The sequence below is a fragment of the Olea europaea genome, chromosome 14 (assembly GCF_002742605.1).
Source record: "Olea europaea var. sylvestris chromosome 14, O_europaea_v1, whole genome shotgun sequence".
Classification (NCBI taxonomy): domain Eukaryota; kingdom Viridiplantae; phylum Streptophyta; class Magnoliopsida; order Lamiales; family Oleaceae; genus Olea; species Olea europaea.
In genome coordinates, this window is record NC_036250.1 from 3,524,583 (window position 1) to 3,549,855 (window position 25,273).

The following is a 25,273-nucleotide window of genomic DNA, read 5'->3' on the forward strand; positions in this document are numbered from 1 at the left end:
GCCACCCATCTCATGTGATGTACGCAGCTTTTCAATTTACACAAGAATAATGCTTTGTAGTATCATTGGTGCTAAAAACGCATGCCAAACAGTAAAAAAAACTTCAGTTTCAGTAATTGCAACATATAAATTCAAGGTTATTATTATTATTATTATTTTATTTTATTTTAATTTTACCAAAATGAAGCAGAGTCCTTGTCAAAACACAAGTGCATGCTAGTTCACGATGACGTGAAAGATGGGCTGCTAATTCGCACGTACTTTTCCAAATTCTGCCTTGCTTCAAGAAAAAAAGAAAAAAAAGAAATAATGATGGTGTATAGGTAGGTATAGCTTCACGAGATCAAGTAGAATGGTGAACAAGGAAATGTTGGAAAAAATGAGTAAATCACCAACTTTCAACACAATTTTTGGTAAGATCAGCTGGTTCAAGTTGGAAGATCAAAGTAGATCCGCGTTCTTATCTATGAGAGCATCAAAATTATATATTTACTTGGCAAAAATGAAGCTCGGGTGAATTAGAAATTAGAGCTCAAAGTTGACTATTGAAAGATGATTTATGTGGAAAAATATGATTTGTCTCATATAGGAAAAAAGAAAGCATGAACCACTTTATATATGGCTACACTTTGGAAGAGTGTAATTCTGTATAGTATAGAGGCTCTCTCCACATACGCGTGTGCAGGGAGTGCAAATCACGAATCGAGATAGCTTTCGGACCTTAAACTTGTGTGCGGGTGCGACCTGTGTATCCGTTTGGAGTGTCCATATTTTGCAATTTTTTTCTTTCTCCAACTGACTTTTGAATTTTTGAAACTGCTAAAACTTCAGTAGAAACTGAATTGACTAAATGTTTATTGTCACAGAGTTAATGACATATTTATCTTATATTAAGACTCATTTTCCTGCAATTCACACACACCAGAAAAATACAAGAAAATTACAGTCTGCACACACGAAAATATACTGTATATTATTGTTTTGTCTCATTCGTCTTGGTGGTGATATTGTTCGAATACTAAGTCAATTCGTCGGAATAGTTTCTGCAGTGCTCAGTTCTACTGGTTTACCATTGTATCTTGAGAAACAAACGCTTAAATTAAATTTCAAGCACTTATGAGAAGGGAACGAATCTGTTTTAAGAAAATTGTGCTCGCATAGGTCTCGAGTTGAAAGTTCATCCGTTATTTATTTAATTCCTGCGATCTTATAAATTTCTGTAATTTATTCGAGTGCTTTATATAATTTGCAGTTTTATTATTTTGTCGGTCTATTTATGTTTAAAAAAAAATTAATCTGCGTTACTTGGCCAACTAGAGTAATTGATCAAATTAATTTGTTTATTTTATTGAAAATTAAATCTGTCAAATGTTGTCTTGTTCACTGTATATACGGTATATGCAAATACGATAACTTATTGCATATACGATAAATTGTTACATATATACAATATACAATATGCTCTGTATAGATGATAAGTTATAAATATGATATGCTACATATACGATATACGATAAGCTGTAAATATCATATGCATAATTCCAACATTTAAATTGCAAATACGGGATGAGTGAATCGGATTTCGTCCACTGCACTAAATTCCAACAATAAATAGTTATTGTTTGTTAACTTTGTCGTTCTGGGCAACCTTCAAACTCGTCTGCTCTTCTTTAACAATGAATACATTCTTCTGAAAGTCTCTTCTTCTCTCTCTCTTTTTTAATGCCCCATTTTCAGTAATTTTATTACTGATATTAATAAATGGAATGTTATAGTGGCAGGGATGACTGAATGTTGTTCTGGACCCTGGGGAATGAAAAAAGATGAATACCGGAGCCCGTGCCAGTTTGCAGTCTTCGAAACCTCACCCTGAAAAAGTAATCCAACAGAGACTACTTTTTTCAGTTTTGGAATTAATTATTAAATTGCTTAACAAACGATTCTTTCTTTTTTGAAGTTATTAGTCTGGGAGTAATTTAAGTTTTACCCGAAACTATGGCCCCAACTTGTATAAGCAAGCTTAAGAAGATGAACTTGTTCAGAAAATTCGTTATAGTAAGACAATCCCACATGGGTTTTCGAATCATAAGAAGAATTTTGTTGGGGGGGGGAATGCAGAGCAGTAGGAGAATGGACTCTAAGAGACCAGCCACAAGTCGCAGAGGCTCAATTCGAGAGCGGAAAATGGTGTTGCAACAAGATGTAGGCTTGTACCTTACTAAAGCAATTTTCTGTAGGTCTATTTATCTATGTAATTGTGTTCATACTTTTGATGTTTTAGATTGATAAGTTAAAGAAGAGACTCCAACACGAGGAAAATGTTCATCGAGCTTTGGAGAGGGCAATTAAAAGACCGTTGGGAGCTCTTCCTCGTCTCCCTCCTTATCTTCCACCGGATGTTAGTCATTACCTCTTTAATTTATGTTTATAGTGTTTACAGATTACTCTAGTTTTATGAAAATTCGACCAAGTTATTTCATCGGATTACCTCAAAAAATGTTGCAGTAGAATCAATTAGTACCACAGACTGTTGAGAGTTGAAGAATTAAGTGCAAGGTTGAATTAAATTGATTTTAATACTAGTAGTTTCATGGGATATTACTGCCAAGGATTCATTCTTGATGATACTGGTAATGAGTGGAATTGTAATTTGATTGGAATTTACAGACAGCTGAGCTTCTGGCCGAAGTAGCTGTTTTGGAAGAAGAAGTTTTTTGGCTTGAAGAGCAAGTTGTGAATTTTAGGCAAGGTCTGTATCAAGAAGCTGTCTGCATTTCATCCTCCCAGAGGAACGTGGATAATTCGGCTAATTCATATGACCTGTGTCAGATTAAAGATCCAATATCGAAGCAATCCAGGTTGTCTCTCCCAAACGAGGCATATTCTGTGCCCGGTGGGAGACACTTAGCAGTTTCACTTGGTAAATGCTTCTAAACTGTCTTCAAAAAATCTGCATATTCTTAACAAGAATTTACAAAAGGTAAATATTTATCCCACTTTTGTATACTTTTAGATGATAAGCGAGGAAAAGAAAACATCTCGAGCTTCAATTCCTTGAAGAACAAGCAGGGATCTCCAAATTTGAAATTGCAGACTGTCAGAACTCCTGAAAAAAAACCTCCTGTTGAGTACAGATCTGCAGAGAAGAATTTAGATTCTAAGAGATCACAGGTAGACATTTTAATCATTTCCGTCAAAGCATCATGAAATACTTATATAAAAAAATTAATCTTGATTTATTTATTTATTTATTTTTTCGGTTTTCCAGTTAGAATGCGGAGTTTTGAATCATGAGAGTGCCAAAGAAAGGAATCCTGTTGTCAGTCCAGAGGAAAAATCACCAGCAGATGACACTCCAAACAAAATTTCTGAGAGCATTCTGAAATGCCTGATGAACATTTTCTTGAGAATGAGCTCAAAGAAAAGTAAGAGTAGGGGAGAAACAATTCCTTCACGGTCAGCTTTGAGTTCTTGCGACATCATCAAAAGTACAGAGTTCAATGATCCTTATGATATATGTTCAAAGTTTGGGAAGAGAGATATTGGTCCATATAAGAATTTATTTACCATTGAAGCCGCATCTATCAATCCAAAGAAAACAACAATATCTGTATTCTTAGTTCAAAGACGAAGGTAAGTTGCTTTTAAGATTATCTTCAGTATTGCTTCTGCCTCGTAAAAATGCTTTCACTTAAAGACGTGTCTCTTAATTTCTTAGGCTTCTACTTCAGAAACTTGCATCAGCTGACTTGAACGGCCTCACCCATCATGAGAAGCTTGCTTTCTGGATAAACATCTACAATTCTTGCATGATGAATGTATGAGTGAGATCCACTAGTGCATATATGATGCGTAACATTTGATATATAGCTTTCCCACATTCTTTTGTTGTCATCTGTGATGCAACACCAATAGGAAAATCAATAGAGAAAGAGAAAATCAATGAACATGAAGAAGAAATAAGGGGAAACGATGATAGAAGAAGAAAACGGGGGAAGAAGAAGAAGAAGAATGGGGAAGACAGAAATTTCGCCACAAGCCACCAAATATCTTTATTCAATCATCAATTGAAAATAAATTACAATGCAAAATAGTTTAAATATTAAAAACCTAAACCCTAACTAGATTGGGCTTGGGCCAATATAAGCCTAATAAGAATCCAAAACAAGAAAGTCCACAAAATGAAATAAGGTCCAACTAAAAAAAATAGAAAGAAATCTGGATGTCCTCAGCAATCTGTTTCATGTGCTCACTATATACTTGTTTTTAGAAAGTCAAGCTTCTGATTAAGAGCGATTAACAATCCATTTGGTTCAGGCATTTCTTGAACATGGAATACCAGTGAGTCCTGAGATGGTGGTTGCACTAATGAAAAAGGTAATATTGCTTTTCTTTTGTTCATTAATCAATAAGTATTTTTACCCCACAATTATAATTTTTCAGATGTTGCAATCACATAACTAGATTTTTCTGATGCCAATCGAAATGTGTACTTATGGTAGCATCTTCGTTACTAAAGAGGAACTAGGCGGTGACCTTATTAGGGTAGATTTCATAAGTTAACTTGGGATTCATGCTGATAATTTAACCTCTTGTTTCTCAGGCCACAGTCAATGTTGGCGGACACATTCTAAATGCTTTAACTGTTGAACATTTTATACTGAGACTACCTTATCACTCAAAATATGTGAGAGGGCTCAACTTATAGCATTTTTCTTGCAAATTTACGGTTCATTTTTGTTTGTGGACCAGGTATGAAGTTGCTTACAGCTAATCCTATTATCAATCTTCTGTTATCAGACCTTGGCAAAGGGTGCGAAAAAAGATGAGACGATGGCACACGGCATCTTTGAATTGGAATTGTCTGAACCATTGGTAACATTTGCACTGTCTTGTGGAAGCTGGTCCTCCCCTGCTGTAAGTCAATGTAAAGAGTAGATAGATGCATTGAATCAGCATATTAATAACACTCATTTTTGAGATAAAGGAGCAAAATTTGACGTGACTACTGCTTATCGTTAAGTTATGATAGTCTGACTCAAATTAAATTTTACCGATAGAATTATTTTATGATTGAAGGTGCGCGTGTACACAGCATCTCAAGTCGAACAGGAGCTTGAAATGGCTAAAAGAGAGTACTTACTGGCAGCAGTTGGAATTTCATCAATTAGGGAAGTGATAGGAATACCAAAACTATTGGATCGGTATCTACTAGACTTTGCAAAAGATATCGAGTCATTGCTTGACTGGATATGCCTTCAACTACCAAGTGAACTTGGAAAAGAAGTAATAAAATGCCTAGAGAAAGGGAAAGATAAACTTCTGTCCAAGTCTCTTCAGATACAGCCCTATAAGTTCAGGTTCAGATACCTTTTACACACGTGAATAAGATTAGATTTATAGCTTGTACAAATTTTTTCAATGGAAAAATAAATTTTTTTTTTGGGAGAACGTGTGGTTGTAAAGTGAGGAAAAGTTAGCAGTCTATAGAATGTGTAGTTAAAAATGATTTTGAAGAAAATATGTAACAAATGAATCCTTTGTGTAGTCTTTTGCACCCTACATTCTCTCTCTCTCTCTCTCTCTAACGCATTCTAAAATCATGATTTATTTATTTATTATTATTTTTTTTTTCAAAATTTGGTTATCATATTTGTGACATATAATTTACTTAAACAAGTCACAGCAACAATACCACATAATTTGTTCACGATCACGTCATTCACATGCCACAGAAGGTCATAATCACAACGACACAATTATAAGTCATAATTAAAAATTTATTTGTAAATTACATGTTTTTATAAGTCATAAATTATTTATTGATAACAAATTATCAAATTAATTAATCACAATTCATTTATCGATAATAGATTATAAATTTATTGGTTAAAATTTATTTATCTATCACAAAGACATAAATTGTAAGTTACAATTACAAAATTAATCACAGGTTGCATATTTTTAGGTCACATATTATTTGATTACAAATTACTATTTTATTAATCACAATTTCCAATAATTGATCACAATTACCCAATAATTGGTCACAATCGCTCTTCATCCCACCACCACTGACGTCACAAAAAATATCATTGCCACCTTACTACCACGCATATCTATACCAAAAAAATGCTACTATCACCTCAACACCACCACTGCGATGCAGATCTGTACCCAAAAAATTGATTTCTTCTTCTTCTTTTTTTTTTTGGGTGAACTTTCTCCAACTTATTTCGTCTCTTTCCCTTTGTCTTTATCTCTTCGATGTTCTTCTACACTTTAGGTTAACATCATTTCTACAACAATGTATGATGAATGTTGCTTAGTTGGAGGAGTTAATAGTGGGAGTCTTCAATTTAATTTTGTGCCAAAAACTCGATGGGGATAATAGTCTATTTCAATAGATGGATTTAGGGTATTGATTGTTGGAAAATTATCACACCGAAGTTTGGAGAAGAAATCGAGAAATGAAAATTCAAGAAGATGAAAATAATGGAAAAAATCTAAATAAATATGAAGGTTCAAACACGACATTATATCGCTATTTTCAAACGATATTTGCCCCCTTTCGTATATAATTTTAGTGCTTAAAGGGTCTCGCGGCAAGTGGTTTGTAGGATTAATCAAGCCTTGTAGAGAATCAAACACTTAAGCACTTGTGTGACTCTCCAAAACTTGAAGAACACTGAAGGGAATTTGAATATGAATGAAGAAGACTTTGGCTTCTTCTTGTGGAATGAAAGAATGTTCATCATATGTTTGTAATATGATTTCTATATTGTGTATTGATCATCTCATCACCTATTTATAGGTTTGAATCAATACGTCATGAAATGGTGCCAAATCATAATGAAAAGTTGCAATATTTCCTCCAAAAAACTGCCAGAATTAAAACAAAACTGACCTCCAACGGTCACAAAAATACAACCATGCGACCGCATGGAGTGATCCCATGTGGTCGCATGGTTTTTACCAAAACTAGCCTCCCAGTTTTGGACTATGCCGCATGGCCAAATAGCCTATGTGGTCGCATAGGCTTATGTTGCAGCCACCATCTTCATTTTTCATTCCATACTCCATTTGCTTATTGATTATTTGAACAATACTTTCCATCAATCCCCCACATGTTCAAAATTCAATAAACTCTCATATTCAAAGTATACAATACTCATGCGTAAGGATTAGATATCTTTCGATTTGAATCTAACCATAGTGTAATCCAAACAAAGTAAAGTTGAAATCAAAGGTAGCGTGAAGCTTTGAACAAGTTATTCCGTGTGACAATACCAATAAGGGCACACACACGAGCATTACGTGTTCTCAAGTTCCTCAATCTCAGTTAACGCTAATATGGTCTTGCGCTTATCTTTTTCAACAAACTTTTAAGAGAGAAACTCCAATTCTCTACTGAGGCGGCACCACCCCGAAGTTTGTTTAGGTGAAATTCTTCCAGTACCTTTGTTACTTTTAGAGATACTTGTGTTTTAGCACTGAACTTCATTAAGAGCTTAAAGCTCAACCCTCATTTTAGTAACAACCATCATTATTTTAATTAGGATAGAGTTATCTCGAATTTATATAATGCTGAAACCATCCCACATATCGAATGACTTGTTTTTATCCTTTGAACCCGTGGATTACCTTTTGAGTAATGACAGGTAGGGTTGCCGTCATTGGTGGACCTTTATAGTCTAAGAGTTTCAACCTCATCCTATTCAAAGTAGATGCCATTAAAATTTTATTTAATGGTCTAGTTAAAGGATTCGCTAAATTCTCTTCGAAAATTATTCCCTTTGATAATTTCCTTGTGATGTCACCTCTAATACTTAGTCTTTACTTTTCATTTCATGTGACTTAGTATCTTATTAAAATATGGCTAGGCAACGATCGATTCATTTGATAGATACAACTTGTCACCACCAAGAATTCTTTCACTTAACTTTATTCAAAGCTTATAAATTTCCAAATACAGTTGGAAGAATTTTATCAACCAATACACTTGTCACTCACTTTAAATTTTGTGGATTTAACAAATGGGTATTCAATTTGTGAATATTATTTAAATATTCCAATTGGTTTTGCAAGTGCCATGATCGGCTTTCACCCAATTCATCCACTTAGACTTAGTGTATTTTATCCTTATAATTATAATCATAAGGACTTTTCTACCTTTTCTCCCTTCGTAGATATCTGAATACGATTAAAAGATATAAGCAACTGTAATTATTAAATCAAGTTACCCCCACAATTCCTCACGTAGGAATTTATATGCGATCTTGTAATATTGCATCCATAAGTCTTGAACTTCTTGTATAAGTTCACAAGCGTTATGAATAACCCCCACATTTGGGAATATACTTGAACTTAGAATTCATCAATATGTCAACCCCCACATTTCGAATTGTAATTGAACTTAGAGTTCACAAACCCTTTTGTAGTTCAATTCACTTTGATCAAGGTTATCTCATAGACCATTAATGTTTTTCAAGCATAAACCAACTCAATTTGGTTTCATGATTGAAGTCCAATTCAATAACGAATAGGACTATACTTCTTGATTATACAAGAATTGCACTTTCTCCAATCATATGTAATTTATCACTTTCACAAGATAGCATCATAATACATCAAATAATAAGGTACATGTTCATCTTATTCATAGTTGATCAAAATCACATTTCTATGCAAACACATTTTTGCATAAGATTATCTCACTTAATTGTGGCTATCAAGATTCCAATAGGACATGAAATCAACCATCTAATTTATCATGTAATTCTCATATTCCAATAGAAGACTATGAAATTTCATGTACTTTCAACAAATAGTAGGCATCCTTCCACATTTATTCACATCCTTTAGACCCATTAAATATTAATACGCTGGTCTCAAAACACAAATATAGATATGCTTTACTTGCACTTTGGAGTCCATAAGCCAACATAATGGCAAATGCACCGTTCAATAAATGATGCCCTATAGAAGCATGTGGGTTACTCAAGTGGGTTTGTGTATCATCCAAGCAGATGTGACAGCCCATAAATTGAAATTAATTACCGAATAATCAACCATGGTCAAATAGATCTTCAGCCACCACAATTGGTTTGAATTGCATTCTTTAATATTCATGCATATAAACCATTCCAATTATCACAACAAAGTGAGAATAAACAATTTATTTTAATTTTACATGCAATAACATACATCAAGATGAAGTAATCCATATGTAATTTTCATTTTCTAGTAGAAGAAGTGGTCATGAAAATTCACATAATTTCTTTCACAAAATTCTAACTCTTTAGAATTTTCCCATATGAGCAATATCATGTTATTCTCATATCTCAACAAAGAAATGGAGATTCATAGACTTTCAACATATAGTTGGCATTCTTCCAACAATTTCGCATGTATAATGTCATTAAAATGTACCAAAGAACCAAACCAAATTAAAATAAAATCTGTTATTTTGGTTTCTACCTTTCCCATACATGGAACCATTATGCATAATCAGATTCTTATGATTTCCTTCATCATTTCTAACCGACAATCTTTCATATGAAGTGCAAAACTTAGAAAATGATGTATTATAAGTATAATTCCACGCAATTTTTGCAGATCCATACTCTGCCTTAGATGATAACTTTAGATGGGTTCAAATTTTCTTATTCCCTTGTGTCGGCAGAAACTTTCTTTCCTATCAAATGATTTCCTTGAAATAAATTATTACAATTCTTCAATCCAGAGAATTATGCAACCCATGATTATTAACTAATGAACTCATAAAAACTTGTTCTAATAACAGAATTATGGAAACTTAATTTCCTCTTTGTACAGAAACTTTTGGCCCAAACATAAATCTTGAATGGATACATCATATGGATTGAAAATAGCCGGAAAATAAATGGCCAACTTTAAAATTGATATATTGCCAATTTCGGAATTATTGAACATGCAATATAAATCATGCATAGGATCTATAAACCATAAATGATTAAACCAACCATGATTTAAAATTCGTGTACGAATATTGCATGAATATCTGGACTTAAATCATTTATAAAATAAATAAAACATTTGTATAAATTCACGACAAAAATTGATTTAGTCCCAAATTCTGACAGGATGATTTTGCTCATATCCATGATTACTCCAAGGTGCATAAATTCCAATACGTGATACATGCAGAATTGCATTTTGAACACATTATATTGGGTTTTCGTGCATGCACCAATTCAAATTTTCCTTTTAGATTTGCTATAGAATCTCAGATTGCATTTATAAAATATTCATAAGTATGCGTGAAATTGAAAAGCAATTTCGACTTACCGAACATAAAGATGGTGAATTGAATTTTACCAGATCTGAATATGAAAATCTAGATTCATATCTTTCTACAAATCGAACCATTTAATGCTATCTAACGGTCCACACGAACAAGATCTTGATCCATCAACTTGATCATCGTTGAAGTGGTTTTGTTCTCCATTGCAAATATCGTTTGAGATTGTTGGAAAATTATCACACCGGGGTTTGGAGAAGAAACCGAGAAATGAAAATTCAAGAAGATGAAAATAATGGAAAAAACCGAAATAAATATGAAGGTTCAAACACGATATTATATCGCTGTCCTCAAACGATATTTGTCTCTTTTCGTATATAATTTTGGTACTTAAAGGGTCTCGCAGCAAATGATTTGTAGGATTAATCAAGCCTTGTAGAGAATCAAACACTTAAGCACTTGTGTGACTCTCAAAAACTTGAAGAATACTGAAGGAAATTTGAATATGAATTAAGAAGACTTTGGTTTCTTCTTGTGGAATGAAAGAATGCTCATCATATGTTTGTAATATGATTTCTATATTATGTATTGATCATCTCATCACCTATTTATAGATTTGAATCAATACCTCGCGAATTAGTGCCAAATCATAATGAAAAGTTGCAATGTTTCCTCCAAAAAACTGCCAGAATTAAAACAAAACCGACCTTCAACGATCACTAAAATACAATCATATGACCGCATGGAGTGATCCCATGCGGTCACATGGTTTATACCAAAACTAGCCTCCCAATTTCGGACTATGGCCATGCGGCCAATCACATAGGCTTATGTTGCAGCCACTATCTTTATTTTTCATTCCATACTCCATTTGCTTATTGATTATTTGAACAACATTTTCCATCATTGATTTGAGTGAGAAATAAATATATTTGGAAGAGAGGGAGTGTGAGAATCAAGTTTTCTCAACGGTGGTCCCCAGAGTTTACATAATACCACGTGTGGTGTGGTTAGTAAGTAGCTTCAAGGTCGACTCTAACATTTTCTCTAGAATCTCGAGTGCAATGGCAGCCATTTTTTCTTCTTTCCTCATCAGTTTTTCAATTTTAGTGAGGAGAAAGTGTTGGATGCTTTTGGCTTCCTTAACATCATCTTTCAATATCTGATTCTTATGGTTGTTTTGTTTGATGTGTCTGCTTTCATTTCAGATTTCTTCTGGCCAGTTTCATCATTTCATTTTCATGAAAAACTCATTTATGGTATGTTGTTTGTTGTTGCCATTTTTATGGTAGATTTCTTCACCATTATTTGAAAGTAGCCATTTTTCATGGCAGATTTTTTAACGGTTCACCGAAAAGCTCCTTTCTTCAATGAAAATTTTTCAAATCTTAGCCCAGTAGCTCCATTTTCTTCATTTGTTGTAGCTAACATCTCTGTATTTTTAAGAAACTCTCTCAAATTTTCCATTTTTACCAGTGGCTTTATGGATGTGGTGAGAACGTTGTTAATGTATCGTTCCCACTCGGTTGACCCAAAAATGCACCAATAGAATCTTGACCTTGCCCACTCCACGTAGACTTCACCTGCACACTGAACATCCCGTTAGGAGGCAAAAAGTGTCGATAGAAAAAAAGTTTCGACGACCGTTTTCACTCCGACAATTAAGCCAGCCATCGAACGAGAGAAAAATATAAGAGTACAAGAGACGAGAGATGGGGTTTGGTTAAGATTTTAGAATATACCTCAATGAAATGAACTCTCTCTCTCTCTCTCTCTCACACACACACACACAGACACAGACACATATATATATACACACTAGTCGATGCTACGTGCGTTGCACGATTATTGTATTTAATATGTCTTTATTAGCGTGATGTAGAGATCTTAGTTTTCTTGTCATAATCCTAACATACTTTTGAAGTTTGAATTAAATTTTTTGACATGAATTTTCTCTGACAATTATTAAAAATTTGATTTAAAATTGTGGGAATATAAATAAATGATAATTTATAATTTTATGGGAGTCCGCAAGCGATCGTGCGGAATCCGCACCAATTCCGTACGAGGAAGTCCTCGCACAGTCTGTGCAGGGAAACCTGCACAATTCGTGCTGAGTCCCCGCACAATCTGTGCGGAGACTCCGCACATCTGAAGCTTATTGATTATAAGAAGTTCTATCCAATTCCCTTCTCTATATATGATCTTAGAACCGATCTCAGATAATAAAGATCATCCTGTTCAGAGAACTTGTAGAAGAAAACACATTTGACACTTGAGGATTGTCTAGGTAAAACAATGAGAAGGTGCCAAATTAGTGAAAAAAAGAGAGAAAGATATTCCATACACACTACCCTTGAGCCTTGCTGAAAGTTCTGAAAGACCCATCAATATTCTTAATGATTTATTAGGCACAGAACAAAAACCAGTAATAAATTTGCTTAGATAGCCAAGGTAAATAACAACAGAGATGGCCAACATTTACTAATAATGCAACAGAAAATCAAAGTAAATGCACATCATCTAGGTAAATAACAACGGAGATGGCCAACAGTTACTAATAATGCAACAGAAAATCAAAGTAAATGCACATCATCTAGATGGTGAGAAAATAGAGCTTGTACAAACCAGAGGAAGAAGAAAAGAGTGGCATTTGCAACACGGTGACAAAGATAGAGTAGTCCCTAATTAAGAAAAATATAAACAGCAAAAACAAAGGACAACAAATATGTACTTGCTGGTAGATCGATTTCTTGCTAATGTCTATAGTCCTACATTTTCCTCCTTCAGGTGCCAAACCATAGCTTAAAAAATTAATCTATATTTCTTTTTTTTTTCCTCTTTATTTTCTGTTGATTTTATAGCCAAAAATTCAATATAAAAAGACCTATACAATCTGAAAATATACACATTCTTAATATGCATAAAGTATGAATAAACCCATATTAATTGTTCCAACAAAAAAAAAGTTGAAAATAAATAAAAAGGCAGATTTTTTCCCTAGTTGACTCTAAAAAAAAAAAAAAAAATTAAAATTCAAGATTTCTTTTCTGCAGCACATATCAAAAGTCTATTCACGCCATCATCAAAACAATCATCAACAAACAAAACCCATACACCTAAAATTAATGAAATAATGAAAACTCAAACATCTAACACATAAATTTAGCGATTAAGATAAGATAAGTCTATATCTTCAAAATTATTCAGTGTTAAAACACAAAAAGTCCCCGCACAGTTTGTGCGGGGACTTCGCACCAAGATTGCTATAAGAAGTCATACTTCACGATTTCTGCCAAGATTGCTAATGCATAAGATACACAAGAGACATAAATGAATTAACAAGCTAATAAGCATTTTAATTTACATTAAACCAAGAACATATCTCTCTATTCATACAAAAATCCAAAATTGTGAATCGAATAAATAAAATTATAATTACCAGATAAAATCGAGGTATACCTCTCTATTCACTCGAAATCAAAAATTTTGCACGTAGAATCTTGAATAAACAAAATCATAATTTGAGAAAAAGGGCATGTCAGGATTTAATTTTGCACCAGGAGATTAATCACAAAAAAAACGAGAGAAGAATTGAAGAAGAAGTAAGAGAAGAAAATGATGATGATGATGAAAGCTATGTCTGGTTTGCATGGGAAATGGCTTCACCGTCCTTTTGAGTGAGGAAAAATGGGTATGGCTGATATCTACAGTGAAATCACTGTTTAGTTATAGTAGAAATTCGAACACTATTGTAACTACAGTGAATTTTATCTACCTTTCTATAAGTAATTTGATATATAGTGAAAATGTAAATGGGCTGAGCCCAAGCTGCAATTGTTTATTTAAAATAGTCTCAATCAATGACTAGTTGATGCCACGTCGATCTATGTAGGACCCCCTCCGTCATGCGCATGCCACGTAATTTATGAATATAACCAATTATACCAGAACAAATCTTGAAACTAATCTTACACAAATTACATGAATGTATATATTTAGACAATTAATGTACTTCACACGATAATAAACATTTTACCTTAGAAATTGAATAGACGTAGCAGTAAATTATCTTGAACTATTTTTAACACGGTCTAATTGATATTGATGAGCGCAATTTGTGTATTTATTTATACCACATTATTAAAGTTTGAAGTCGTCAAATTATTAATTTATATTTAACTTAGTTTAATTTTCTTTTGTTTTTAGTGAAGGACCCGTTTTGAAGCAATTGGGAAAGAAAATAATCAATTGGCTATTAAATAGAAGTTTGTGGACTAAACCTCACCTGAATAAAAGTTGAAGGATAAAAGCCGACGAAAGAGTGAAGAGAATGACGAACTTGTATTGCATGGAAGAATTGAGGACCCCAAAGCAAATATCAATCTAATTTGCCCCTTATTGACTAGTAGTGGGTAATTGGAATTTAATGGGAATAGGGATTCCTGGAAAGAATTGGGCTTCAAAAGGGCTGCCTTGCTAAGTATGTACATTGACATCACGTGAACCGGAAAAAAAAAACCGACAGAAGAATAAAACGGCAGCTTGGGGGCTGCTATAATGGAGAGAAACTCCATGCGCACGCTGTTTGGGGAGAGAAAAAGGGCAGAGTGCTGGAAATTGAGAGAAAAAACAACCAAAAAATGGGCCGCCAATTGCATGTGTATCTCTTCAATTCCTTTTCGCTAGCTGGTCAGAAATTGGACTCCACTTTGGAGTAAAACATCGATGCTGTCAGGGGCTGAATTTGGAACCATTTTGGAACTAAAAAGTGGGTGGCAGCTTGGAGATATACATCGACAACGGGATTGCAATTTTGATAATCTATATTAATTACGTTTCGTCAATTTTTCGATGATGTCGTCTAAACTTTCTTTGTTTAATTCCAACAATATGCTAGGATAATTTTTTTCATGTATTGGATGAAGATGAAACACATTATTATTTATTTTTAATTCAAGATACGTGGTTTAGTTAAATTCTTGCAATTGTTGATTAATCTTGCATGCTTAATTTTATTGTTTGATTGTCTGATGATCAATTAAATATATAGTTGCTTATTGTTGTATTGAGAGGTTCACAATAAGTTTAGAACATTGCATGATTAACATACGTGCAATAAATTTTAGGAATAAGATTTATCACGTGTGCAATCTTTGAGATAATTGTGAAATTGAATGCGTTTTATTCATATGAATTCGAACTAGGAATAGGATCAAGTCGTGAATATGATAGATTTAATTTGTCTTGGAAAGGAAAATTAATTACAATAGAATTATCGATTGTCAAGAATACAAGAACGAAACTAATTACGTAGTTAAGAATTGGAATAGATAATAATAGGTGGATTTGTAATCCAATATACTTTTCCCATATACATATTAAATTCGTATTTTACACGTTTTCGTAGATTAAATTAGAATAAATAAAAATCACAAAAATCACTTTTAATTTGTTCGCTTTGAATCTAATTAAGAACTAGTATACTCAATTAAATTTTATTTTTTGTGGGACAATACTCTTAACTCATTAAATCTATTACTTGTAAACGATCCTGTACGCTTGCGGATTTCACACGAACAAATATCGAATACATAGTTAGAATGTATGAAATAAAACATCGAAATGAGGAAATGCATATTTGAATAACAAAGTTAAAAATGAAAGATGAGTCTATTTCACGACTATAGTAATGTTGTTTTTTGTTAAAGATGTTTACACTCAACACGTAATATTTTGGCATACATATGGATCATACACATAATTGAAACACAAATAGATGAAACATAGACAACAAACATTGATACAGTGAGAACATCATAACACAACACAACACTTAATATTTCGTTGTTGTTTGATGTAGGAACTTCTGGTTGGGGTTTATATATGAACTACGGAGCCCTAATCACTGTAAAACGAGGATCTAAAAACTGAATTTTCGAATGATACTATGGGTTATAGTGTTTGTTGTAATTTGAAAAGGATAAATCTTTGGGACGTTTATGAGATTTCTTGGTTGGAGCTAGATTCGATATTCACAGAGTTGGAAGGGGCGTGAATTGGGGTGTTTGGTGTTTGTCAAATGCATAGGAAGGACACGTGTGGTGAAGTAAATTTAGTTGTCATGGATGTTGGGTTGCTTTTTACATTTCAGCTTCACTTAGCACCGTTTGATTGACAAAACATTTTCATAAAAAATGAAATTTGGGTGATATTTTTCAACTTTGGTGTGTTTGATAGGGGTTTATTTTCCATAGAATAGAAATTCTTGAATTTCTTGGGAGCTGCACTTTTCTTGCTTTTGTGGGATATGGTGGGAATTGATTTTTCCGGTTACTATTGACGTTTTTTTTTTTTGCAATAAATTCTAAGAAATGTTGTAAAAAAAATATTTCTCTTTAATTAACAATTTCTATGTAAAACAAAATCGAACGAACACTAAAAGATAGGTGATTTTCTTTTTTTTTTTTTTTTTTTTTTTTGTTTTGGTAATGGAAACAAATTCCATCCCCAATACCAGTAAATTCTATCACATTAATTAATAATTTTCATGTAAAACAAAGTCAAACGAATACCAAAAAACACTTTTATTTCAACATTTTCCAAGTGAAAAATTATACCAATCAAATACAATAATTTACAATTCCCAAAAAACAATCTCAATGTAATTCAATTCCCTAGAATTCGTTTTCTTTCCAATTAAATTTTATCTTTGCAATCAAATGGATCCTTAGATTTTATAGTAATCAAGGAATAAAAAAAAAGTTAAAAGCATTGTGTGAATATTTTTCAAATGCGAGGTGGTTGGTGCAATTTCCTTTAGAAATAATGTTGATGGAAATCGATATGGGTCTGGGATGATAATTTGGTAGCTGTGACATTGCAGTTGCATCACTCCTTTTCGAAAAGCAAAAGGAAAACCGATGTGGGATGAGTATTTGATTACTTTTTATACTAATTTCCTTTATTTACTGGTTTATTTATTTTAGTAACAAATAAAATGCAATAAAAATATTTAACCGACTCAGCTATTACTACATTATTTTTTCTTATTTTCTACTGATTAGAAACGAACATAATAAAAATATAATTGCAATCAAGTTTATTAAGCTCCAGTTTGGTTGCCTTTAAAATTAAAAGAATGTGTTTTGAATAGAATTTTTTGGAGAATGTATGGTTAAAAAGTATGAAAAATTTTGAATTTTCTTGTAGAATATTTTAATGTGTGAATGTATGGTTGAAATTAAATGTGAAAAATAAATTAAAGTTAATTAAAGCCACCAGACAATGGCTAAGTGATTTTCGTCCCTATATGTAAGTCATATTAAAAATAATAATATACTTTTACCAATTTTTTTGTTATATTCATATATTAATCGTTTTATTATTTTTAACGATTTGACTCTGGTTTGACCTCGATTCAATCTTTTGATGCTTAACTTTTTAATTTTTTCGGATCTATGACCTGGTGGATTTTCAACAATTGCTATTTTTAAAGAGTTTAATTATATCGAAAGGCCACTTTAAAAAGTGATTCGCATAAAATTAATGAGTTCGAGGATGACTTGTATGACTTCCATGTACAACGGGATCCACCTCCAGCCTCGAAGAATATGACTTATATCGAGCTTAATTCGATTTTGACTTTTTTCGACTTGAATTAAGATTATACTATTTATATTTTCATTCACAATTTAAATAGCTAATGCAATTGTGACTTCTGAGTAATTTTTCTAATTGAATAACATATTGAACGCAGAGAAAACATGCATTTCAATTTGGTTTTGATTTGCACATCTCTTAATTGGGATAACACGAATATTAAAAAATAAAAATAAAAATAAAAATCTCCTAATTCCAACCCTACCTATCATTCTCGTGTCACATCCCACGATTTTCTATAACTGAAAACATGAACAAATCAGAGGTTACTACTAAATTTGATTGAATATTTAAGCTTAGGACAAAAGGTACAACACCACCCATGCACGCGGAATTGGGGTTCGATTAATATTTGCATACAGCCAAAATAAACTAAAGAATAATGTGGTTTGGAAGGGAACATCGTGGGGCCTCTTGATCCTTACAATAGATCGACAAGTTGAAGTTAATTGATCAAGTGCCACGGATTTTTTTTGGTAACTAAATAGGTTATGAACATTTTCAAAATTTAGCAAGCGACATAAAATCTTTGTAACTAAATAGATTATAAACACTTTTAAATTTTAATAAGTTCAAAAATTCTTTAAAAAAAAATGTAATTTTTCGGTGGCATAGACCCTTGCTAACTGATTGGATAATGAATACAAAAAATAAGTGGGGTTTATGTCATTTAAAATGATATTAAACACATCCTAATACAAGAACCATGCTAAAGGTGACAGCCCCTCACAATAAGAGGGCTGAGCCTTTTTTTATTGGCGCGGTCCCCTCTGTTGTGAGGGAGTGTAATTTGTACAATCCTAGTACAAAATATAAAAATCCCCTAATATAAAGAACCAAAATAATTTAAATTCATTAATAAAATTTATGGCATTTCTCTTGTGGTCTGAATTTGTTTCTTTAATGTTGTAATGACCGAGGATAAGTATCTAAAATCCACCAATCACTAAACTCTGAATCTTGAATATATTACAAATTATACCTTGAAAACATCCAATTCAACGTATCTTCTTACCTTAAACCGTTTAACACCAACCAATTTATCTACATCATATAATAGAATAGAAAATGCAGTGTCCAAATCTATCATTTTTACCATTAGTGACAATACAGTTTCCAATAATGTTAATCTAGCAATTGGGGGTGCATCTCCACAATATTATTCTACCTACAAATTCCCCACCAACTTTACACAAAGCAGTTTGCAAGAACCCACCCCCAAACAAACGAATATATTCCAATTGCTAGAATAACATTCTTGGAAACTGTTTGTCATAATTAGAAAAGTGATATATTTGTAACTTCAATTTTATATTACTTCATCCGTCCCATAAAAGTAAAAAAGTTTTTCGTTTGTCTCAATTTATAGGGCACTTTCTTTATTAAAAGTGTAGGTGATTTTTTAGTTTTATATATCCCTATTTAATGGGTCTTGTTATCGATAAATATAAATTAATCATATTTTAACTCTATTTAATGTAAGGGTATACTAAGAAAAAATTATATTTTCAACTTTATTAATTACATTTTCTTAATCTATGTGAAAACGAAAACAAGTCTTTTTTTATGAGATGAAGGAAATTCAATTCGGTATTAATATGTTTGATGAAGGATCCTTTTTATTATTCAACAACCCGTAACAATTTTGGATGTCTAGTAAATGTATGGCATGCACTGTTGAAAGCATAATAAATAAGATTTTAGTTTATTTTTCTTTTGAGAATGTCAAAATTGAAGATTGTTGTATTGAATTGAAAGTAGTAGAACGTAGAGCTGCTTGAATTTGAGAATACAGAGAAATGAAGCAGCTGTAAAAATTGTAGTTTATTCTTATTTGATTGCGTGGTTTAATTGACAAGTGTTTGAATTATGAGTTCTTAAGATCCTATATTTTGTTGTTGTAAATTGAATAAAAATTAGTCAATGATCATTGTATTCTTGAAGTCTAAGTTATAATGACTATTGTATCTTGATTTTTCTTATTGTCAGGACATTCACTTTTATAGTGCCCAAAACCTTGACACTTATGATATCTCATAGGTTGAGATCTATTTTTAGACTCACTGAGAGCATCTCTGTGTCTCTCTTGGGGTTTCTTCTTATTTCTAAACATGTGTTGAAATTTCTTAGCAAAATAAGCTATCTTCTCATCATTAATGATCTTTGCATCAGTAGAGTCATACTTTTCTTCCCTAACAATGTTTAAGCCTATAAACTTGTTCTTCTTAGATTGAGATATGGTGAGTTCATAAGTTTAGAGAAATCTAACAAGTTCTTCAATCTTAATTGTATCTAAATCCCTGCTCGCATCGATAGTTGTAATTTCAGGTCTAAATCTCTCAGGTAAAGATCTAAGAATTTTTTTTGACAATCTTGGACTCAGAAATTCTCTCACTTAGGTCAAAGCTAGAATTAATTATGTCATTCAAACTCACATAAAAGTCATCGAAGGTTTCATCATCCTTATCTATTTAAACTTAGTGATCAATATCTATAATTTAGAGTTCTTAACAGCCCGAGTTCCCTCATGTGTGGTTTGTAAAATATTCCAAACCTCTTTAGCAACCTCATATATAGACACAAGCCTAAATTCTTCGAGTGCACAACCATAAATAAAGCATATAAAACCTTACTATTCCAATTACACTCTTCTAAATTCGTCTTCGACAAGTTAGCTATAGAAGTGGAAGTGACAACACCATCAACGGTGCTAGAAATGGTAGTCCAACCATTCACTACGCTCATCCGTCAATTTCAGGAAGGCCATCATTCTAACCTTATAATAAGCGTCGTTACTGTCATCAAAATATGGCGGGACAAAAGAACTGCTCATTTTCAAAGTTTGTGTCAAGAATCGAATTTAAGCTTTGACATCACTTGAAAATTATTAGTTCGACCATAAAATCACCTAGAAGAGGGTAAATATGTGAATAACTAGGAATTAAAATTATCAATTAAAAGCAACAAATCACATTTTAATTCTTTTAGATGTTTAGTCGATCAAGTCAATTTTATCCTATGTTAAATTGCCACAATAGTCAACAAAACAGTAAATAACATAGGATTTGTTGAAAGAGAAAATACTTCATAGGATTAGAAATTTCTGGACCAAGCTAGCGACTTTCACCATAGACAATAAAAACTTATGGTACGATCCATCCTAAAAAACTTGTTAGAGTCTTTGATCTAATTCTTGCAATCTCCAAGATCTACTGGAACGAACTTCACTCACGCATGTTCTTAATCTTTTAGAATTTTCTATCTTCCGTGGATTTCCAGGAACACCTTGTTCTTGTACCCTTCTTATACTTCTGGTCCAACTTCCCTCAATCTTTAGTAATCTTTGAAGGCTATTAAGAAAGTACCTTTATGATTATATCTAGGAACTGGGTGTTCTGAATTATGTAATTTTAATGTTTTTCCCAACTTATGGTTGACTGATATCAGGATTTAGAATAGTTGTTTTCTCTCCATATGATGTTATAAAGGTAAAATATAATGATCGACCACTGTTTTCACGAAGTGGGGCTTGTGTATTTATAGTACGAAGATATTGGGATAGTATAAGATAGATAGAACTTGTGAAAATTGCGAACTAGGGATTCTCGAAAAACACCGTCATTGGAGCTCTAGCTAATGCGAGGCAAGTGACAAGCGTGTCGTTCGAGTGACAGTAGGACGATAGACGGACAACAATGATTCTGTTTTGGACGTTCGAGCATTAGCTCGAGACAGTCTAACATAATGCCGATGACTATTTCTCCATGCTCTATACTCGAACTCAAAGATTCCTAGTTTATCTATACAACATCTCAACAGACTTTTTGACTTTTACAACTTTTTTATTACTATCCTTTTGTCCAAAGAATATTCAATACAATTAAAACCAACACAACACGCAATGTTGACATAGACTTATCATTCTCGTGTCACATCCCACAATTTTCTATAATTGAAAACACGAACGAATCAGAGGTTACTACGAAATTTGATTGAAGATTTGAGCTTAGAACAAAATATACAACGCCGATGCACGCGGAATTGGAGTAAGATTAATAATTGCATACTGCCAAAATAAACTAAAGAATAAAGTGGCTTGGAAGGGAACATCGTGGGGGGCCTCTTGATCGTTACAATAGATCGAACGGCTGATATTAATTGATCAAACGACGTGGATTTTTTTTTTAACTAAATAGGTTACCAACACTTCCAAACTTTAACAAACGACACAAAATTTTTATATCTAAATAGGTCACAAACACCTTCAAACTTTACGAAGTTCAAAAATTCTAAAAAATATGTAATTATTAGGTGGCATAGACCCCTGATAGTTAGTTGGCTAATGAATACAAAAAAATAAGTGGGGTCTATACCATCTAAAATGATACTAAACACGTTCTAATACCGAGAACCCAAATAATTTAAATTCATTAATAAAATTTATGACATTTATCTTGTGGTCTGGATTTGTTTTTTGAATGTTGTACGAACTGAGTACAAGTATCTAAAATCCACCAATCACTAAACTTCGAATCTTGTTTATTTACAAACTATACCTTGAAAACATCCAATTCAATGTATCTTCTTAGCTTAAACCGTTTTTATCTACATCATAGTATAGAAAATGCAGTGTCCAAATCTATCATTTTACTATTAGTGACAAAACAATTTCCAAGAATGTTATTCTAGCAATTTGGGGTGCATCTCCACATTATTATTCTGCCTAAAAATTCCCCACCTACTTTACACGAAGCTGTTTCCAAGAATGGAGTTCAACCTCTCTCTCTCTCTCTCTCTCTCTCTCTCTATATATATATATATATATATATATTCCAATTGCAAGAATAACATTCTTGGAAACTGTTTTGTCATAATTAGTAAAATCATATATTTGGACACTGCTACTCACTCAGTCCCATAAAAATAGGTTAACTTTTCTTTTTCATCTATTCCAAATTATAGATCACTTTTCTAGTATAATTGATTTTTCAGTGTCTTTTTTTTTTTTTTTAATATGTCCCTATGTAATGTTTCTTGTTATCAACAAATATAAAATACTCTTATTTAAACTACTATTTAATGTAGGGTATACTAGGAAAATGTATGAAAATTTATATTTCCAACTATATTAATTATATTTTTTTAATCCTTGTAAAAATGAAAACAAACATATTTTTATGAGATGGAGGGAGAATGATATAAATAAAAAATAATTCTATTCGTAGTGAGTAACTACTGTAGTCGTCCTATATAGTATCCTGCTAGTGGTTATCTCATTATTATATAGAAATTATTCCATTTGATTGTTTCTTTTTCTTTTAAATTATTAAAATCATGACATATAAAATGTCACGTGTGGACAATTATTGCAGTCACTCATTATGAATAGTGAATAGCACTGTTCATAGATGAATGAGTCCGTGCTTAAATGATTTAGGCTAAGAGGACATATTAAATTGGATGTAAATTTTAAGGCTATATTTTGTATTATATTCGAGATCAAAGGTTTAGTAATTGGTGGTTTTTTATAGTTGTCCTAAGTCCGTACAACATTCAAAAAAAAAAAATCCAGACCACAAGATAAATTAAATGCCATAATCTTTATTATTAATGAATTTGAATTATTTGGGTTCATCGTATTAGGGTAAATTTTATACACGATTGTCCTTGAATGGTTTAGATCACAATTATTTCCCTAATAGGATTGTCCTTGAATTAGTTACATCCATTCAAGAATTTTTAAAGTTATCAAAATTTAAAAAATGACCTGTTTATTTGGAAAGTTTTAAAGAATATATATGATTTTGCAACATCAATTTATCGACAGGAAAATATCAAATATATCCTTTGTATAGTTAATTCCTTACTTGTAAAACAGTTAATGTTATCAAAAGCTGAAAATCAAATTGATAGTGCAATTATAAAAACTTACTTTGCATCACAGAAGATAAACCATTGCATGAGATCTTTAAATGGTGAATGAAAAAAGATCCGAAATTCAAATCGGAAAAGTCAAAATTGATTACGTGAGATTCATCCAGGCTGATGGTGGGTCCCGTTGTCCATGAAAGTCGTTCAATCATCCTCCACGTGGCAGTGCGATCGCCCAATGTCGAGACGCCACCTCGACGGGTGAGCCACGCACCTCGGAGTGTGTGGTGGACTAACAGCTGAGGTAGCAGTCTCTTATAGAACTGTCGCACTATGTGAATGATGTAACCGTCCTACTAAATTATTTCTCTCAATTCTGACCTTATGATACATATGATTAAACTGGTTAAAAGTAGCCCCCCAGGGCACATCCAAGTTGGCAGAACAATCACATTGGGGGGCTCTGGAACCAAGTGTGGGGAGTTCGATTCCTGGTTGGAGCAGCCAAGTGATGTAATAACCAGAGGAAGGGTTGGAGCAGCTTGGTGATGTAATAACCATGGAGGAGGGTCCCTTTGGGGAAGGAGTAAAAGCCATGTGGGAACCTGGAAATCAACAAGGGCACAACCTGCGATTTACCTCCACTAGTCACTGAGGGGCCGGGGGCTAGAGGTCCAGGATTTAGTCCGGCTAAGCTGGGACACCTGGGTTATCAAAAAAAAAAAAAAAAAAAAAAAAAAACTTTCAATTCTGAGCTTTTGATACATATGATTAAACTGGTTAAAAGTAGTAACATCAGTTTCACATTTGTAACTTGTAAATCTGCAGCAATAGGCCCACTTGACATTTTAAAAGCCATGTTTTTTTTAGCGTTTTTTGCCTTTTGTATTAAAAAAAGGACGAAATAGTAAACAATATTCTCTATATTGTCATGTTTTAAACCAACATAAAATTGAGAGCCTTTATTACAAGAAGATAAACCATTGCATGAGATCTTTAAGTGGTGAATGAAAAAAGATAAATCGTAGAGTCCGAAATTCAAATCAGAAAAGTCAAAATTGATTATGTGAGATTCTTCTAGTCTCGTGGTGGGTCCCGTTGTACATGAAAGTCATTCAATCATCCTCCACGTGGCAGTGCGATCGTCCAATGCCGAGAGGCCACCTCGACGAGTAAGCCACGCACCTCGGAGTATGTGGTGGACCACCAGCTGAGGTAGCAATCTCTTATAGAACTGTCGCACTATGTGAATGATGTAACCGTCCTACTAAAGTATTTTTCTCAATTCTGACCTTATGATACATATGATTAAACTGGTTAAAAGTAGTAACATCAGTTTCACATTTGTAACTTGTAAATCTACAGCAATAGGCCCACTTGACATTTTAAAAGCCATGATTTTTTTAGCGTTTTTTGCCTTTTGTATACAAAAAAGGACGAAATTGTAAACAATATTCT

The 25,273-nt window shown here is 32.8% G+C and overlaps 1 protein-coding gene and 1 long non-coding RNA gene across 2 annotated transcripts; both read left to right on the top strand.

Annotated features, from left to right (window-relative positions):
• Positions 1-1,548: 1,548 nt before the first annotated feature.
• Positions 1,549-1,878, top strand: LOC111409607. Its single transcript, XR_002705500.1, has 2 exons — positions 1,549-1,696; positions 1,776-1,878. It is a non-coding gene; the product is annotated as an uncharacterized LOC111409607 (long non-coding RNA).
• A 234-nt stretch (positions 1,879-2,112) lies between these two features.
• Positions 2,113-5,470, top strand: LOC111408814. Its single transcript, XM_023038587.1, has 10 exons — positions 2,113-2,202; positions 2,282-2,398; positions 2,668-2,920; positions 3,014-3,171; positions 3,269-3,633; positions 3,719-3,818; positions 4,318-4,377; positions 4,604-4,687; positions 4,801-4,917; positions 5,080-5,470. The coding sequence occupies exons 1-10, from the start codon at positions 2,113-2,115 to the stop codon at positions 5,383-5,385; spliced, it is 1,650 nt and encodes a 549-aa protein (XP_022894355.1). The 3' UTR covers positions 5,386-5,470.
• Positions 5,471-25,273: the final 19,803 nt, after the last annotated feature.

Coding starts and splice junctions, on each gene's coding strand:
- LOC111408814 (XM_023038587.1), top strand. CDS start 2,113: ATGCAGAGCAGTAGGAGAATGGACTCTAAGAGACCAGCCACAAGTCGC. Junction 2,921..3,013: donor ACACTTAGCAGTTTCACTTG/GTAAATGCTTCT, acceptor GTATACTTTTAG/ATGATAAGCGAGGAAAAGAA. Junction 4,688..4,800: donor TACCTTATCACTCAAAATAT/GTGAGAGGGCTC, acceptor TTCTGTTATCAG/ACCTTGGCAAAGGGTGCGAA.